The sequence below is a fragment of the Lissotriton helveticus genome, assembly GCF_964261635.1.
Source record: "Lissotriton helveticus chromosome 1_1 unlocalized genomic scaffold, aLisHel1.1 SUPER_1_unloc_21, whole genome shotgun sequence".
Classification (NCBI taxonomy): Eukaryota; Metazoa; Chordata; class Amphibia; order Caudata; family Salamandridae; genus Lissotriton; species Lissotriton helveticus.
This window is the reverse complement of record NW_027611661.1, coordinates 2,129,845-2,149,197: the sequence shown is the minus strand read 5'-3', so window position 1 is coordinate 2,149,197 and position 19,353 is coordinate 2,129,845. Positions and strand designations below refer to the sequence as shown.

General features: G+C 42.7%; 1 protein-coding gene across 1 annotated transcript in view; it reads right to left on the bottom strand.

Annotated features, from left to right (window-relative positions):
• LOC144805746 (uncharacterized) overlaps nucleotides 1-19,353 on the bottom strand; it is a 157,195-nt gene that overhangs the window by 12,121 nt on the left and 125,721 nt on the right. Inside the window, exon 3 of the mRNA XM_078672230.1 lies at nucleotides 1,623-2,755. Within this exon, the coding sequence (XP_078528356.1) occupies nucleotides 1,623-2,755 (1,133 nt within the window). The remainder of the gene's footprint in view (nucleotides 1-1,622; nucleotides 2,756-19,353) is intronic.

Below are 19,353 nucleotides of genomic sequence, written 5' to 3'. Positions count from 1 at the left end.
CTAAGAGAGTAACCTTTCCAGCTAGGTAGTGTGTTTCCTGGAGTCAGCCTGCTTTACTTTTCCCAAACTTTGGTCAGCAAAGGTAAATGTGTCTTCTACTAAAGTGTTCTTAGCTCGCTTTTGGTAACGTGGCTTGAGGAGTATGGCCTAAGGCACACTCGAAGGTAAAGCAAAACAGTGGAAATCACAAATTTCAATACAGTTTATTAAAAATAGACACAGAACTTTAAGATTCAAACCAAGTTTAGATTAAAAAGAATATTTAATAATTATTCAGAAGCAAAGGTCGGCTGTGATTTAAGGATTATTAATTAGCAAAAACAACTGTCAAAACCAAACAAAAAGGTAAATGAGTAAAAAAAAAGCAGATCCACTGAATCAATCAGGAAGTCACCTACAAAATTGTAGCTGACTTTGGTAGCTATGCTCGAGAGGACAAAGATAAGTTTAGTCTCTGATGATGATGAACACTGGAATTTGAAACAAGGTTTGTGGCTGAATCAGTTTTAGAAGGTGACGAGCTGCACAGAAGTGGCTTGAAGTGCAAAATTTCCACAGAGTAGAGTTGGGTTATCAAGTTGAACCTGAATCCACGGCCATCAAAATGTGGGAAACTTAAAGCAGTTACAACAGCTGCGAAGTCTTCGGAGCTTCCAAGTTATGGAGATGGTTCAATGTTGATAAGAGCCAAAGCATGGAACGTGGCAGGCCTGAGGCATGGTTAAGAGCATAGCAGGTTCCATTTGAAACAAAAAAAGATGGAAAGAGGCCTCTTGTGTGGATCTTTGTAATACGAGGTGGTGTCCTTTTGGAACAGAAGTCATTAGGACTATTTAGGATGGAGCCAAGAATGGTTTGCATATGGCTGACCATGTCTGTAGTTACACAAAGACTAGAGAATGATGTGGTGGGATGTTGCAGAGATTAACTACCAGTCCATCCATCACCTTTGGTTTTTCTCAATGATCAGCCGACGTGGCACAGACATGAACAGATGTTGGTCCCATTAAGACCTATGACAAAGCGACTCCTGCTGCAGCCCCCTGGGGAGGCTCATTAAAGCTGGAAACAGTTTGAGGTTACTTGGATTCCAGATCCTAGGGGCGTGGCCTCAAAGTTCAGGATCCAATGGACTTTGTGGGTCAGAGCCACCGCTTATTAACACGCAGGGAGCAAAACACGCTGAATGGAATGAGGCCACAACAAGTAACAAAGGAATGAGGTTAATTCATGCATTTCCATCCCTCGCTGTGTGCTTTTCTCAGTAGAGTTTGTTGGACAATCAATGGATTGATGGATTTGTGGCTGCTTCATGTAAAGGTTTTGCGATGCTGAAAGCTCCTTCTCAGGGGTTACAGTGAGCACCTTGTATTCTCCCACATTGTCTCTCTTATGTAGAAAGGTTACATTTACAACTGAAGTTTTTGTCACAGTGAGAGCACAGATCATTTTCTTTCACGTTGTGGGTTCTCTCTTGTTGAATGAAACTGAATCTCCAGCAGACACTTCCCTGGCATTTAGAACAATGACAAGGTTTTTTTCCAGGTAAGTTCTCACAGGTTGAGTGAGACCAGATTTCCGGCTGAAAGTTTTCCAGCATTCAGAGAGCTAATAAGGGTTTTTCCCCAGTGTGAGTTCTCTCATGATTAGTGAGAGTTGTTTTATGACTGAAGCATTTTTGGCATTCAGAGCACTGATACGGTTTATACCCAGTGTGGGTTCTTTCATGCACAGTAAGGTTGGATTTCCAACTGAATCCTTTCCCGCATTCAGAGCACTGATACGGTTTATGCCCAGTGTGGGTCCTTTCATGCACAGTTAGGTTGGATTTCTGACTGAAGCTTTTGTGGCATTCAGAGCACTGATAGGGTTTGAGCCCAGTGTGGGTTCTCTCATGTTCAATTAAACTCAATCTCTTATAGAAAGTGTTTGTGCATTCAGAGCACTGATACGGTTTATGCCCAGTGTGGGTCCTTTCATGCACAGTTAGGTTGGATTTCTGACTGAAGCTTTTCTGGCATTCAGAACACTGATATGGTTTAAGCCCAGTATGGATTCTCTGATGTAGATTTAAACCTGATTTTTGATAGAAACCTTTTTGGCATTCAGAACACTGATAGGGTTTATGCCCAGTGTGGGTCATTTCATGTTTAGTAAGGGTGTCTTTCTGACTGAAGCTTTTCCAGCATTCAGAGCACTGATAAGTTTTTTGTCCAGTATGAGCTCTCTCATGTTGAGAGAGAGCTGATTTACTACTGAGGCTTTTACAGCATTCAGAGCACTGATACAGTTTATACCCAGTGTGGGTCATTTTATGTACAGTAAGGCTGGATTTCTGACTGAAGCTTTTACAGCATTCAGAGCATTGATAAGGTTTTTGTCCAGTGTGGGTTCTTTCATGTAAAGTGAGATTGTATTTGTTACTAAAGCTTTTACAGCATTCAGAGCACTGATAAGGTTTTTGTCCAGTGTGAGTTACCTGATGTTGAATCAGACTGCCACTAAAACTGAAGCTTTTTTGGCACATGGAACACTGATATGGTTTTTGTCCAGTGTGGGTTCTTTCATGTACAGTAAGGCTGGATTTCTGACTGAAGCTTTTGCAGCATTCAGAGCACTGATACCGTTTGAGCCCAGTATGGATTCTCTGATGTAGATTTAAACCTGCTTTTTGATAGAAACCTTTTTGGCATTCAGAACACTGATAGGGTTTATGCCCAGTGTGGGTCATTTCATGTTTAGTAAGGGTGTCTTTCTGACTGAAGCTTTTCAAGCATTCAGAGCACTGATAAGGTTTTTGTCCAGTGTGGGTTCTTCCATGTACCGTAAGGTTGGATTTGTGACTGAAGCCTTTCTGGCATTCAGAGCACTGATAGGGTTTTCGTCCAGTGCTAGTTTTCTCATATTTAGTGAGGTGGGATTGATTACTACAGCAGTCCTCACAGGCATTGCTCTTATTCGAGTTGTTTTTTTCTCCAAGTTGGGTTTGTTCCTGAATACAAGTCATTTTAAGAATGAATCTGATTTCTGATTGTGTACGTGTTTATGTTACAACTCAGCATTAACTTCTAAAATACATTTCAGATGCTCTTCTTAACATATGTATTTAACTAATGATAGTTTTTACCTGGAGATCATTTCCTAACTTGTCTTATTAACTTTCACTGAGGAGCCCCTTGTATTGATTAAGAGGCCCCTCGTGGATTCATTTTCTCCAAGTTATGCCCGGGTGAATTCTCTCAAGTTTAATTAGTCTCATTTAGTGTTTCTAGTTTATCACATTTGATTTAGGAGTTCTAAAAGCACTGATTGGGTCTTTGGGCTTTAGTGTTTGCCTGTTAGTTATGTTTGTTCATACAAGTAATGACAGATGATTAGGGCATGCCAGGGTGGTTTATAAATTGTCAATAGTGTAACACTGGCCCCTTTTCTACTTTCTGTGCCAGAATATGCTTTTTTGATCAGTTGCTAAGACAGGTACATGATCGACTTTGGAGTTACAGGACACTTTGAACCCACTCGGATCAATCCAAGAGACAAAGTTGGTGGGGGAAAATCTTCCTATATTGGAAATGATAATCCAGCCTCTTTGCTGTAACGACATCTGAGAAAGAGCATTTACAATGACTTTCTTTTAAACAATCTTTTCTTTCCTCTTGTCTCCAGGAGACGGAGACAAAAGCTTGCACTTGTAAACCAAGGATATTAGTCTTTTTGACGGTTCTGTCGCATCACAACATGTCTACGGATACTGATCTGTTGGGGAGGGTTTCGGTCTCCAAAGCATTTCTCATAAACCATCAAACAGAATTTACAACCTCTGAGTTTTCTCAAGTGCACTGTGTGGGTATCAGTTGTGGCCAATGTTCTCCTTAATCTCAGTTACTGACACTTGGTAAACATTTATGGTCCTTTTACTTTAGGGATTTGACAACTTTCACATTCACCAGTTTCTTCCGCTCCAACATCCTCACCATTCCTGGCACATAGAATGTGTTTCTTCTCTAGTGCTCGAGAATGTTTTAACTTTCCTTGAAATAATCCTTTTTATTGTGTTTCACTAAATGTACACCTTCTTTTTTCTGTTCATGCTTCTGTCACCTGTAGAAATGGAGTCAAAAATTGTAAATGAACACAAAGAAAAAATATTTGTGACCTTATACTTTGCACAAAGAAAGTATTAACAAAAACAAGTTTGGAAATCGGTTTGAGTTGCATTTCTGATAGTGGTGAAACAGAGACCTTGGAATCACTGGAAATCAAGGATGTGAGAGCAAAAGAAGTGAATATTTAAGAAAGAAACACAGATTCTCAGAAGCAGACCACACTATCAATTTGCAACTTCTCTGGCAACGGCTGGCGTCATAGTGAGATATTTGTAATTCTTTCAATGAATTATTAGATGTTATTTACTCCCCTGCCCACCTAGACTGTTAATCTAATCCTTTTTCCAGTGATCTAGGAAGGGACATTTTATTTAACAGCACAACAGTAAAGGAAACCAAAAAGGGTCAAGAAAAGAAAAACACAAAACAGAGAAAAGAGAAAAAAGGCTATCTTCCACTTTTACCACAGGGGTACGGCATGGGAAACTCTGCGGCAGATGCTTGTAAACACATAAGTTACTTCTAAACACAGTGCCCCCAAGGTCAGCTCCAGGTGCAGCTCCACTGGTCGCACCACCCTAAAGCAAGCCCTGTGTGCATGTGTGTCCACGCACATGTACTGTCTTTTGATTGTAGTAGACAAGACAGAAAAGGGCAGGATGTGAGGACGCAAAGAGATGGAAGTCAGATCCAGAGATAAAAGATGCTGAAAGAACGGACAGAGGGAGGATAGTATTATGTAATGAATGAATGAATGAATATAGGAATTATAAAGTGTAAACTTAGCCCAGGGGTATCAAGGCGCTGCAGATAGGGATCATGATCAGGGGTTACAGATTCGTATTGGTAAAGAGCCAGGTCTTCAAGGCCTTACGGAATGAGGAATGAGTTTCCAGAATCGAAATTGAAAGAGGAAGGGAGTTCAACAAGTTGACCGCAGCCAGCGAAAAGGACCTCCCCCCCATCTAGATTTTCTGAATCTAGGCACAGTAACCAAATTCTTGCTGGAAGATCTTAACTGCTTACCAGGGACATATCTCCGAAACAGTTTTTTAATGCCTTCTGATCCCATATTATAAAAGGCCTTGTGCACCAAACACAGGGCTTTAAACTCAATTCTCCGACCCAGAGGAAGCCAAGGAAGGCTCTTGATGGTAGCTGCAACAGAGAGGAATTTAGGAAGGCCCATCACCAGCCTGGCAGCAGCATTCTGCACAAGTTGGAGTCGGTGTAGGAGACCCTTATTGATCCCTACATAAAGGGTGTTGCAGTAATCCAATCTGGACAACACAAGAGCCACCACTGCCTGTTTCCACGCTGAGGGGGAGAGAAATTGACATATCTTTCTGAGGGTTCTTATCATTCAGAAGTAGGTGGAGACTGTTCTATTTATTTGGGGGCCCAAGGAGAGGGAGGTATCAACCATGATGCCTAGATCTTTGGTACTGAGGCCAGGGCGAGGGCAAGATCAAAGCGTATCTGGCCACCAGGCCCTGGACCAAATCTCCTGATTGTCTACGAAAAGTAAAATACGTTTTCCTGGACATTGTTTTGCTGAGTTCCATCGTAGTCAGTTGTTTGTTAGCTGCTAGAAGCGCCGGGACGCCCCTTTGCTGGGGCAGCTGATCGCTATATAAGTTGTTTTAACATAACATAACATAGTTGGCACAGGTAGGTACTTGTGACACATAGGGACCCTTACCTCTCGTCAGGAGGATAAGGGGATTACACTCCTAAATAACCCCTGCTCACCCCCTTGGTAGCTTGGCACAAGCAGACAGGCCTATCTCAGTGGCAGTGTGTAAAGCATTTGTGACCACATACAGTAACTCAGTGACAAGACTACAGATGGACACCACACAAGGTTTTTATATCAAAAATAAGTATACTTTATATAGATCTACCACAAGACCATAAACAACAAAAATACACAAAACTGTTACTTTAAGATGGTAGATTTAGCTTAGTTCAGTTCAGTTCTTATGATGCGACACTTTGCGTCAATGTACCTTAGGTAGAGTTGCGCTTCCACGACAAGCAATGTTGCAGCGCCGGAAATTCGGCAGAGTTCAGGTGCAAAGAAATAAAGAAGTGATGATCTTCCAGATGCAGCACGCTTCTCCGGGGATGTGAGAAGTTCTCGGTTCTCTGCGTGGACTGCAGCGATTCTCCAGTTATCATGCCGGGAATCGCTGATCCCCTCGAAGAGTGATAGTTGCTAGCTACCGCCTGTCTTGCCATTTCTGGTGTTTATTACCACCGGGAATTCACAAGTTTTTTTTTTGTCTACATATTGATTTTCAAACATAATTGCCAGCCCTGACGAAGTTCCTTTTTGGAACAAAACGCTTTGGCTGTGTGCCGTTCTACTTTACTAGAATAAAGAAAGAAATTTTATTAGACTAAATGAACTTGTGTTTGATTTCAACGAGTGCACCTTCCACCTTCCGATGAACAATTTGATCCGATTTGCACTTTGGGAAAACAGGTGTGGGAAGTGTTTTGCACCAAACTTATGATTATTGATGGTACATGTGTCTTGTTTGAGCTGGACCTTGGTTGGTCGTTCTGTTCTTCATTTTTCAATACCCTCACGGGTGACAAGAAGCGCTCTTTAATTCTACAAATCTACAGATTGATTTATTGAAGCTGCCGGGACCAGCATCAGCCACCAGAGGACAAGGGAACAAAGTGCCTGGATACCCTCACGGGTGACAAGAGGAGCTCTAAAAATCTACAAATCAACCGATTGATTGAAAGAAGCTGCCGTGACTGGCATCAGCCACCAGATGACAAGGGAACGAAGCGCCTGGATACCCTAAAGGGTGACAAGAAGCACTCTATAAATCTACAAATCTACCGATTGATTGAAAGAAGCTGCCGGGACCAGCATCAGCCACCAGAGGACAAGTGAACAAAGCGCCAGGATACCCTCATGGGTGACAAGAGGAGCTCTAAAAATCTACAAATCAGCTGATTGATTGATAGAAGCTGCCGTGACTGGCATCAGCCACCAGATGATGAGGGAACGAAGCGACTAGATACCCTGATTGGTGACATGAAGTGTTCTATCAATCTACAAATCTACTGATTGATTGAAAGAAGCTGCCGGGACCAGCAACAGCCACTAGAGGACAAGGGAACAAAGCGCCTGGATACCCTCACGGGTCACAAGAAGCGCTCTATAAATCTACAAATCTACCTATTGATTGATTCAAAGAAGCCGCCGGTACCACCATCAGCTACCACAGGGCAAGGGAACGAAGCGCCTGGATACCCTCACGGGTGACAAGAAGCGCTCTATGAATCTACAAATCTACTGATTGATTGATTGAAGCTGCTTTGACAAGCATCATCCACCAGAGGAGTAGGGAACAAAGTGCCTGGATACCCTCACGGGTGACAAGAAGCGCTCTATGAATCTACAAATCTACTGTTTATTTTTATTTATTTGCGAGTTTGTATAGCGCTGGAATCGACTCCATCTGGAGTATCTCTGCGCTTTTGGGCCGGTTTACAGACACAGGAGAGTGAGTGGAGCTAGAGTTAGATCCCATTTTTAAACAGTGAGGTTTTGAGGAGTTTTCTGAATTTGAGATGTACAGTACACTGTCTAAGAGTCAAAGGAAGTCGGTTCCACAATGTGGGTCCTACTACAGATAGCGCCTTACCTCCGTGCCTAGCTTTGTTGGCACGAGGCACTACCAGTAGATGGCTTGTACTAGATCTAAGCAATCTGGAAGGGATGTAGGGAGTGAATTTCTGTTTCAGATAGGTAGGGCCTTGTCCATTTATGCTCTTATGAATGATACAGCATATTTTGAATTTTGCCCTTTGTCGTATGGAGAGCCAGTGAAGTTGGTTTAAGAGAGGGTTGGATGCTGTTCTTGGAGGGGCATTCATAACCAGGCGAGCCGCCGTATTCTGGACTACCTGGAGTCTAGCCAGCACTCCCTCATTGACAGAGAGAAGCAGGCCATTGCAGTAATCAATACGGCTCAAAACAAGGGCTTGCACTAGAGTCTTCCTATAAGAGTCTGGCAGTAAGACAACATTTTTTCGCAACATGCTAATGATATGAAAGCATGAGCCTGCAACGAAGTTGCCGTGTTGTTTAAGTGACAGATCCTGATCGAGGCGGATCCCCAGGTTCTTCACGACCTGTTTGGGTTCTGGGACCATACCAAGATCAGAAGGCCACCAAGCCGGGGTCCACAAAAGTTTGGCCTCTCCGAATAACATAACTTCAGTCTTACTGACGTTGCACTGTAGATAGTTGGTAGACATCCACTGTGCAACGGCCTTCATGCCTGCAGAGAAGGAGTTCCATAATTCAGCGGTGAGAGTTTTAAAGGGGAAGAGGAGCTGCGTGTCATCCGCGTATGACACGGGGATGAAACCAAATTTGCGCATCACTCTTGCCAGGGGTGCCACATAGATGTTAAAGAGTGTTGGGCTCAGATAAGAGCCCTGTGGCACCCCTTTAGAAATCTCTACCTCCGCTGATCAATATGCACCCATGGTGACAGTCTGGGTGCGATCGGTTAGGAAACTCCTTAGCCAGTCAAGGGCTTTGTTCTTAACTCCTATGTTCGACAACCGGTCAACCAGAATGTTATGTGACACGGTGTCGAACGCTGCCGACAGATCTAGTAGCACTAGGATCACCGAGTGGCCTTTGTCCTGGAACATGTGTAAATCATCAGTAACAGACAGGAGGGTGGACTCTGTACTGTGTTTCGGCCTAAAACCAGATTGAGAATAGTCTAGGCCGCCGCTGGTTTCAACATAGTTGGATAAGTGTTGATTTACATGTTTCTCTGTAAGCTTGCCCAAAAATGGAAGCAGGGAGATGGGCCTGAGGTTTGCTAATTCGGTCCACGGAGTAGCAGTGTTTTTCCTAATAGGCCTCACTAGCACCTGTTTCCATTGTTTCGGGACAGAGCCTGTACTGAGTGACAGATTGACAAGTTTTTCAATTGTAGGACCTAGTGCTTCCTGTAAAATAGGCATGAGTCTGGCTGGAATTATATCGTCAGGGCTGCCACTTTTAATCTGATTGGTAAGTTTTGACAGCTCCTCTGAGTTGATAGGGGGAAAGATCTCTAATGTGTGAGAATTTTGATTACGTTGTGTTTCGTGAAAGGCCAGACCTGCATCGCTGGTCATGGTTTTGTTAGAGTGAATTATTTTCTCGTAGATAGAGTCTATTTTATTTGAGAAGAACTGAGATATCTCATCACAAAGCTTTTGCGATGAAGTGTCAGGACTTTCACTAGCTGTCGGTTTAACAAAAGATTGTATTACTTGGTATAGAACCCTGGGGGAATTGTTTGCGGCTGTAATAAGAGATGTTATGTGGGTTTTCCGTGCAGTACGGATAGCTTTGTGATAGATGGTTAATGAATCCCAATAAAGACCTCTGTCGATTGCTAGGTGGGATGTTCTCCATTTTTTCTCTAACTTCCTAGCTGTTTGTTTTAATGTCCTAAGGTTGTCAGAAAACCATATTTCTTGTTTATTAGCTGGCCGAGGTCTAAATTTTTTTAGGGGGGCTATAATGTCTATGACAGTCTTTGAGGCTCTTTCAAATTTATTAAGAGCATTTTCAATATTTTCCGACGTGGAAAAAGAGGGTTCGATGAATTTATCTAAAAATATAGTTTCATTGACTTTATGCCATTGACGTTGTTTGCTAGGAAGAGAAATCGGCCCATAGGGAGTAGGTTTGGGATACGGGGTGTGAAACTCAATGATAAAATGGTCAGTCCAGCTGACTTGAATGGGAGGAGTACAGGTGACTGTAGGGAAATTAGCCAATATTAAATCTAGGGTGTGCCCAGCCTGGTGTGTTGGGCCTATATTTTGTTGTGTTAGCCCTAATAGAGAAAGATCGTTTAAAATAGATTGTGCTTCTTTACAGTCTTTCTGTTCACTGTGTATGTTGAAATCTCTAACTAGTAAAAAGTCTCTGTCATTATAGACATAAGGTGCAAGATTCTCAAGTAAGATATTTGAGAAGTTCGTGCTGGGTCCTGGAGGGCGGTACACTAGAGCACCCATTCTGGTTTGTTTAGGGGAGAGGGCAATTTTAAAAATGAGTAATTCGATGTCAGGAGCGCTTATTTCTGCTACTGTGGTACAGGTAATTTCCTGTTTATGAATGATCGCAATCCCTCCTCCTATTTTCGTGGGGCGGTCTAGTCGAATTATTTTATAGCCAATTGGAATTGCTAAAGCGATAGCGGGGGTCGAGTGGGGTTTGAGCCAGGTGTCGGTGATAAAACACAGATCTGGCTCGTTAGAGGAAATAAGGTCCCAAACTTCAGATGTGTGTTTGGGTAGTGACCTTATGTTGCAAAGGATGTTTTTCCTTCCAATAAGAGTAGGGGTATAGGTACTATTTTCCCTAACTTTGGGGAAGGGAATAGAGGCTGTAGCATTTCTCTCAACGCAGGCTACCTGGCAACGAGTGGTAAACTGAGCTCTGCAATGAATACATGAGAAAGGGCCCTCCAATGAATTGTTTTTGTATTTACCACAAACTTCTGTTGGGCTTACATGTAAGATCCGAAGTGCCTGTGCAGAGTAAGTTATCCTGGAGGAGAGAGGAGTGTGCACATTGTGCATGGATTCCCCCATGGCCCCTGGTCCCGTCCTGTCGCGGACGGGCGCAGACGGGCTGGTGTTTGGCTCGTCTTAGGCGCTGGCTTAGGCGCCCCCCTGCGCGCAACCGCTGCGCGCTAGAGCCGACGAGTGGCTAAATAGCCCTGTGTGCTAGAAGGCTAGAGCGCTAACCGCTCGACTCAACCTCTCAGGAAGTGCCTGGGCGTGTCTCTCTGGCTCTTGCCTGTCCCGCCCTCCGCTCAACAGTATTGGAAACCGAGTCGGACCGGGGCGGGCAGGCTGCAACACTGAGCAGAGACTTCCTAAACGAGCCTTAATGACCCTGGCAACTCCAAAAATAATCGTAAGTGCACAGTGAATACGTGTATTAACATTATTAGTAAATTCTAACACATAGGTGACACATAAGTGAAGTTTAAAAATTCGTAGTCAATTTTTAAAATTAGCGTAACAAAGACATGGAGCTATTCAGGAGAGATCAACAAAGCCAGCAGAGGCTTCTGCTCTGCAAATGTATACCTGGCGCCAAGCGGGGTTGGGAGACACTGCCACTGTCTACCTTTACCGCAATCAGCCTTGCCTACTCGCAGCCTAAATAGCCCTGTGTGCTAGAAGGCTAGAGCGCTAACCGCTCGACTCAACCTCTCAGGAAGTGCCTGGGCGTGTCTCTCTGGCTCTTGCCTGTCCCGCCCTCCGCTCAACGGTATTGGATACCGAGTCGGACCGGGGCGGGCAGGCTGCAACACTGAGCAGAGACTTCCTAAACGAGCCTTAATGACCCTGGCAACTCCGAAAATAATCGTAAGTGCACAGTGAATACGTGTATTATAATTATTAGTCAATTCTAACACATAGGTGACACATAAGTGAAGTTTAAAAATTCGTAGTCAATTTTTACAATTAGCGTAACAAAGACATAGAGCTATTCAGGAGAGATCAACAAAGCCAGCAGAGTCTTCTGCTCTGCAAATGTATACCTGGCGCCAAGCGGGGTCGGGAGACACTGCCACTGTCTACCTTTACCGCAATCAGCCTTGCCTCCTCGCAGCCTAAATAGCCCTGTGTGCTAGAAGGCTAGAGCGCTAACCGCTCGACTCAACCTCTCAGGAAGTGCCTGGGCGTGTCTCTCTGGCTCTTGCCTGTCCCGCCCTCCGCACAACGGTATTGGATACCGAGTCGGACCGGGGCGGGCAGGCTGCAACACTGAGCAGAGACTTCCTAAACGAGCCTTAATGACCCTGGCAACTCCGAAAATAATCGTAAGTGCACAGCGAATACGTGTATTAAAATTATTAGTCAATTCTAACACATAGGTGACACATAAGTGAAGTTTAAAAATTCGTAGTCAATTTTTAAAATTAGCGTAACAAAGACATAGAGCTATTCAGGAGAGATCAACAAAGCCAGCAGATTCTTCTGCTCTGCAAATGTATACCTGGCGCCAAGCGGGGTCGGGAGACACTGCCACTGTCTACCTTTACCGCCCACTGTCTACCTTTACCGCTGTTTTGTACGATTTTAGATTTAAAATGAATTACCAGATTCATGCCCTTATAGAGGTACAATTTGCATTGCCCTTGATTGATGTTTTTTCTGGCGCCTTGATGCCTTTGAGCTAAGTTGCGCGGTACTAAGTCCCCCTTCATTCATGCATTCATTATATAGGCACAGAAATCCAGTCCTCATTTAGGCATAGTCCATGCTACCCAAACACAGGCATGGCTACTTCCATCAGTTCATCTATGTCACAACGATTTCTTGGAAAACCAGACTCTTAAGCCGTTAGGGACTTCCCCTTGTCTGGATATTGATTTCTCCAAGAACTCCTTTATTATGCATGAACATCTATTCCTTAGTAACCCTTGGCATAGTACTATGCTACGCTAATGGAGCATACGTAGTTTGTACTAATTCACACTCTGCAAATTGCCGTAGCACAGTACAATAACTGTGCTTAATCAAGTAGCGTTGCAGCTGAAACAACAACATCCTCAGATGCTTTGATAAAGCAATTTTACATGCTTAAAAGAAAATAACCAATTCACAAAAGTGAACTATTTCAATGAAAACATGAGGCAATGAGAGAGGTGATGATTTTGGGGTCCCTCCTAACCTAGGGGGAGCACCAAGCAGATGCCTTGAACACGAAGAGCACAAACAAAAAGCACATCTTGTTGAACTTTGGTGGTGGTCCCATCCTCTTAGGGCCACCCCACGCACAGTTATTGGCAAAAAAACATTCCCAACCAAAGGCCATGCAAGGCATTATAGGATGAGATTAGTAGTGGGCAGTGAATATTATAGTATCCAATATCAAAATAATTTTACGAAGAGCTGCAGTTCACCTAGTCGTTACTAGATGTCCCTCACAAGTCCAATGCAAAGCATTGAAATTATTCTTACATCAAGCTGCAGTTCCACTAGTCGTTACTAGATGTCCCTCACAAGTCAAATGCAAAACCATTGAAACCCTTTCATCAAGCATTTGCATTTGACTCGTGAGGGACATCTAGTAACCACTGTTGAACTGCAGCTCTTTGTAGAATTATTTTGATATTGGATACTATATAATATTCACTGCCCACTGCTAATCTCATCCCATAATGTTTTGCTGGGCCTTTGGTTGGGATATTTTTTTGCCAATAACTGTGCTTGGGGTATTCCTAAGAGGATAGGACCACCACTGAATCGTTCAATAAGATTTGCTTTTTGTTTTCAAGGCATCTGCTTGTTTCTCTCCCTGCTTGCTAATTTTTCAATTTCACTTTCGTGAAAGTACTATATGCACTTTACCATATTAAGATAGAGATACTTATTTTCTCATAACTGGCACTGTGCAGAATGCCATTTGCAATTCTTTCACAGTGCAGACATGTACACAGTGCCATCAGCTATGCTATGCAGTACTACGTGTAGTTCAAACTATACTACGTGAAGCTACGGGTGGTGCTGCTACGCAAACTACGCACAGGGTTATTCCTTAGGGGTTCATTCATGACGTTCATATGCCCGACTTTTGCGTCAATACTGGCATTCCTAAACACCTTCAAGGTATAAATATACCTTTACTTGCTATTTTAAAGCACAGTGTGGCTTGGTGCAGTTCAACTACCTACTTGCACGACGCAGCTCGCTATAGCAAGTGCCGAAGGAAGCCAACTCTCCAGCTGACACACTGACTACAGGCTGTCATCCTCCTGCAGAGAATCCAGCTCCAGTGTTTCTGACCCCCTTGCGGGGTGTTGGGAAATCGAGTCGTGAGAAAGAGATACCAACCTCTCTCATTCTAAGGTATGGAGCGGATTAGAACCTAGAGAAACCTTTGGCAGATTATTGGCAAAGCTAAACTTAAGCTAAATAGCACCTACTTCTTCCCTGGTACTAGACCTAGGTTAGGTACATTGGGGTAGGCGTATTTTAGAAGCACCAGTTGAGTAGTTTAGCCTGTGTTATTTATGTATGTATTTTTAGGTCTCGTGTTTGGCAGCGCAGCATGCGCTGTCTCAGCGAGACTTAAGTAATCTCTATATTGGCTTCATCTCTTTGTAATTTCTCCTGCCCATCGCCATTGGTTAAATTCTATCATTGCTTTTATTTTACTGATTTCTGTTGGCTGTTGGCCCTAAGGTTACTTCTGTGTAGTCCCAAGGTAGCAGCGCCTAACTACAGTTTCGCTCCGCTCTACTCGCACTTAATTGCGTGCAGAGTGCCATTTGGTTGGGCCCTCCTCCCCTCGCTTGTCTTTGCAGCTGCAGTGTGCCATTTGGTTTGTGGGCGCGACCCCCCTCCCCCGTTCAGCGCGGCCGCTTGTCTTTGCAGCTTTGTTGTATCAGGGGAAACCTCACATTCAGCCTTCCTTTTAAGCTCTTTTTTTTTTATTCTGACCTCCATGGCTGCCTGTTTCCTTTTACTGTGTCCTACCTTTTAACTTATATCGGGCAAATTGAAGGTTTAGTCTTTGCTTCCTGCAGCAACGACCACCCGCTGCTCATTTTGATTTCTTCTACATAGGCTCACACTAGAAATTGGGGCAGCGGCGATTTCATTTACAAACATTTTCTGAGTCTGCCACAAGCCTCTCTGTTTTTCCCTCAAAGAAATTATTTTCATGAAGAAAAGGGTGCAGTAGCACAGGATGTCCCTAGGTGTCCCTGGTCCTGCACCCTTTCCTTCATGAAAGAACTTTCTTTGCCTACTGCTGGCATACTTTAAAATGAAAAAAAAAAACAATTAGCATCTGCAACGCCAATCGCTTACATATGTATCTTTTTCGGATGCCTCCACGCACGTCTTTAGTGCTGGCTTGGATCTGCTTCGCCTGATTGCCTCCATGTTTCAATTCCTGGCTTTTGTTTTACAAATAATCAGTTGCATTAGTACAGCTGGTTCAATTAAAGCAAACAACTCCCAAAATACACCGATTGTAGGAATCAACGCCCAAGCCTCGAGACATTGTGTCCTTTCAGCATAATGTGGTGTGTTAACACTGGCTCTGAATGTAGAATGCATCATTGCACTGATCTCAAATGTTATTGTTGCCTTGGGTTACATACTCATTTCAAGGGTTTGAATAGCGCTGGCTTGTGATAGGGACCACTTCGTAGCACTGAAATGAAATCCCATTGCCTAGTAATGCCACTTGCTGCTGAATGGTTATCAGATGGTAAAGCATGGGCAAAAGGTGTTAAGTCGCCACAATGTGAGGTACATCTTGGTGCACAATCGCACATGTAGGCATGTAAAAATGACCCCGGGGCTTACGTCAAAGCATTAGATTATCAGGTAGAAGCGTAAAGGCGTAGAAAAGACTGGCCAGAGACAGCCTGCTTCAAAGATCGAGGGCGTTTAAGTGGCATATGCTATGCAGTTCTATACAAGCAAGGCATAACCTAACCAACAATAATGGCATCAGGCCTTTAAATGTAAAGTCTTTGGGGGAGGGGGAGCCTTGTGAGGTGTAGCATGTGTCGCCAAAGCCAAGAAGAGGGGGAGGTAAGGGCTTAGTGTTCCAAAAAGGTGTAAAAACCAAGCATTTTTCAGCAAAGACTATTTAAACAAGCATTTACAATGCAATAGGTCTCGCATTTGTGAGAGTTGGAGCTATTGGCATTGTAAATGGCAATGCCTTTTATTCATTTGTTTTGAAAACCTGCAAGAGGTGCATAAACACGCACTTTGTATGTATAGTCCTTACTTACGAGAAGCAAGGCTGTCAGTAAAAGACTGACCACTTTGCTTCTCATAAGCAAGGGCTATAAGTACAAAGTGCTTGTTTACGCACAGCTTGCAGGTTTTCAAACGCATAAATAAAAGGCATTGTCATTTACAATGCCAATAGCTCCTACTCTCGCAAATGCGAGACCTATTGCATTGCAAATGCTTGTCATATATGGCATAGCAACAGACAATGCTATTACAGTATTATTTTATATTACTGTTTACGCTGTACACATTACACTTGGCATTTTGTCTAATGATTGTAGCAGTTCATATCTCTTGCATGAGAAAGAAGACTGTTCAATAAGCCCTTTTTATTGAAACGCCCGTCTCTCTATTTCTATGCAATTCTGTAGGAACAAAGCATTCACGATTGACTGAGTGAAATAGTTATCTATTGTTTCCACGACTCTGAAGATATTGTTCCGGTTCTAGGGGAAACAAAGTTGTCATGTTTATGCGGTTGTCAGAGACTAATCCCTTCTTGTTTACTCGAGAAAGTTTCTAGTGACCTCTGAGTTAGCTGGCACACACAATTAAGTTTAGTATACTCGATAGAGACATACTGACCTCAGTCCTATGTCAAATCTATAGTGTATAATATTCCAATGCGCAGAGCCTATTGGGAATATAGGAACTACACTACATGTTGGCCAAAGGTTTGGTAAGGCTTTAATTTAATGCTAGATACTGAAGTAACTTAGTTGTGCTTTTCTCAGAAACCCCTTTTCCCGTAATACTCCAATAGACATCTGGAAAGGGTAAAGGGATAATATCCGCCATAGCTGAGTAGGACAAAAATCCTATGTATTAGCTTTTTGGTTTGTTCAACGTTGAAGGATACAGTGTTTCAAAATATTGTGCACCTTATCTTTGTTTCCTTGAAACTTGCTCTGCAATTTTCATTTCACAATGACTGAAAATGAGGACAACAATTCGACTGGAGCTGTAGGCGAAAACGCCGTACCAGCTTTCAACCTAACAAGTTTCCAAGAAATCGATGAGAATGTTATAATCATTCCTCCAAAATTAAGGAAAGCCATCACTATAAAACTTATAAAACATGGCCTATCATCTAGAGGTGGTAGAGCAGTTTTTGTGATAGAGGCACATGAATATCACCAGACAGGTATTCTATTCATGGATAATCTTTCCAGAAGCTAATCCAGTAACACGTGTTTCACTTTTACAAAGAAGATGAACCACCATAGGAATATATTCCTTTCGAGGATATTGAAATTCCTCTCACATACCAGGAGCATGAACTCTGGTTTAAAGGCACCCTACAACATTGTAATCACATTACCAGGCTCGGTCCACTAGGTAGACAAGGAGCTCCATGGCCGGTTTTAGCTGGCTACACACCTCATCCTGACATTGAAGAAATGTCAACTGATGAATTTCTGACTCAAATAAAAGAGTTAATCAAAATCTATAAACAATTGGTTCAATATGTCATGCGGACTCTCACAGTCCAACCTGTCCAATGATTCACTATGCACAGGGTTATTCCACAACATACCTCTCACCAGGGTAATACACTAAAAATTACACCACAGGCTTTACACTCAGTCATGGGTAAATTACCTGAAAAACGTGAACAAATTCCATTCTGCATAGCTCAAAAAATTACTCAAATCGAAGCAGTATTTCCTAATACTAGCCCTCATGATAAACACAGTTTTTTAACAATCTGTTTACCAATGGGGATCACATCACATCTGGAGGACTGCACCACTTGGGGTACAGTCTTTGCTGCAATTTACACTAAAACACATGGTGTTCTATCTATGGCGGTAATACCTGACGTCCTGAACCAAATTCAAAATGAATACGGGCAGAGCCTACATTAAATTTGGGTATGAAACTACTAAAAGATTTCAAACAGGTCTCAGCAATAATATTAATATTAAAGGAGAAGCAGCATCAGTGGCGATCCGACAGAAGTTAAGGGAATTTGATGTAACTGAGCAACTACAAAAACTAGCCAGAATAATTGAAAAATCCTATGAAGAATTAGGCAGAAACAGTTTGAGTGGTAAACCAGTTAAACCACAACTGTCTGAAAGTCCTGAAAAGTTCTTTTCTAAAAACACTCCTACCTCTTCTAAAAAGAAGTAGGAAAATAACAAACAAATTTCTAAAGAGAAGCGTTCTCATTCCCGGGGTAGGTCTCCTCAAAAGGAGGCCTCTGAAAAGAGGTATAACCTCAGGAATAGGGATAATTTGAGAAAACCTGATAGATATCAAGATGCTAATACACGTTCCTCTCGTACCTTTCAGACTTCGTCATGGAAATCCGAAAGAAGAGGACGGTCAGAAACAAATAAGAACGCGTGAAGTCCAAAGACAATCTACACGTTCAGAAAAACAAGAAAACTCAATACACCAAAAAGAAGGTAGCAGGTCTAAAAATCAGACATGCAGAGGATCTTGAGGACACAACTCAGAACGGAGAATGGGCCCAGACAATGTAGGACAGCGCTACAGAAGTCACAATAGCTCGCCAGAACCTGAAGGATCTTCTGGAGACAGTGAACTTGAATGAATACATTCAAGTGGAAACTGCAGACACCAGGGTTAGTTCTCCACATAAGTTATATGAAATAACACTCCGGATGGACGGAGGCATACCACGAAAAGTGAAAACACCCTTTTCGGAGCAACTTTCTAAGGGTTATGACATTCTTCTAGCTGAACAAGACTGGCCACCAGAATTTGTCAGGGAGTGCCCACATGGTGAGGACATCATTATGCCAGCATTCTCCAACCATTTTCCAATTTATTTAAAATATACTTATGTCAGGAAATGGGCAGTTGCCCAAGCCCCAGCATTATACAAAAATCATGTAGGATGGGATGAGGACTCACCTCACCATAAAATCCAGCTCAAAAAATCAACCTACTACATAAAGGCAGTACCCAGTTAAGCAAGAAGCTAAAAAACAGGTCAGGAAGAACTTAGATCTACTTGAATACCAAGGAGTGATTGAAACATGCACCTCAATCAATGAACAATCCTTTGTTTCCTGTCTCCAAACCAGACAATATATATCGTCTAGTATTGAATTACAGACATCAAAATTCTTGTTGCAAAACATTTGCAGTGCAAAATACACATAGTACAGAATTAATGAATAACATTGTGCGTAAAAAGTACGAAACCACATTAGATATTTCTAACGGTTCCTTTTGTCAAAACATTGCACCAGAAAGTAGGTATTTGACCGCTTTCTCAATAATGGTGACACAGTGTCACTTCTGTTGTCTCCTTCAGTGATTCAAGAATAGTCCTGGGTTATTCTCAGCAAGAGTAACAGAGTTAATACACACTTATGATGATGAAGCATTGTCATATGTGGATGACATCTATCTGACAGACGATGACTTGGATAGGCACTTG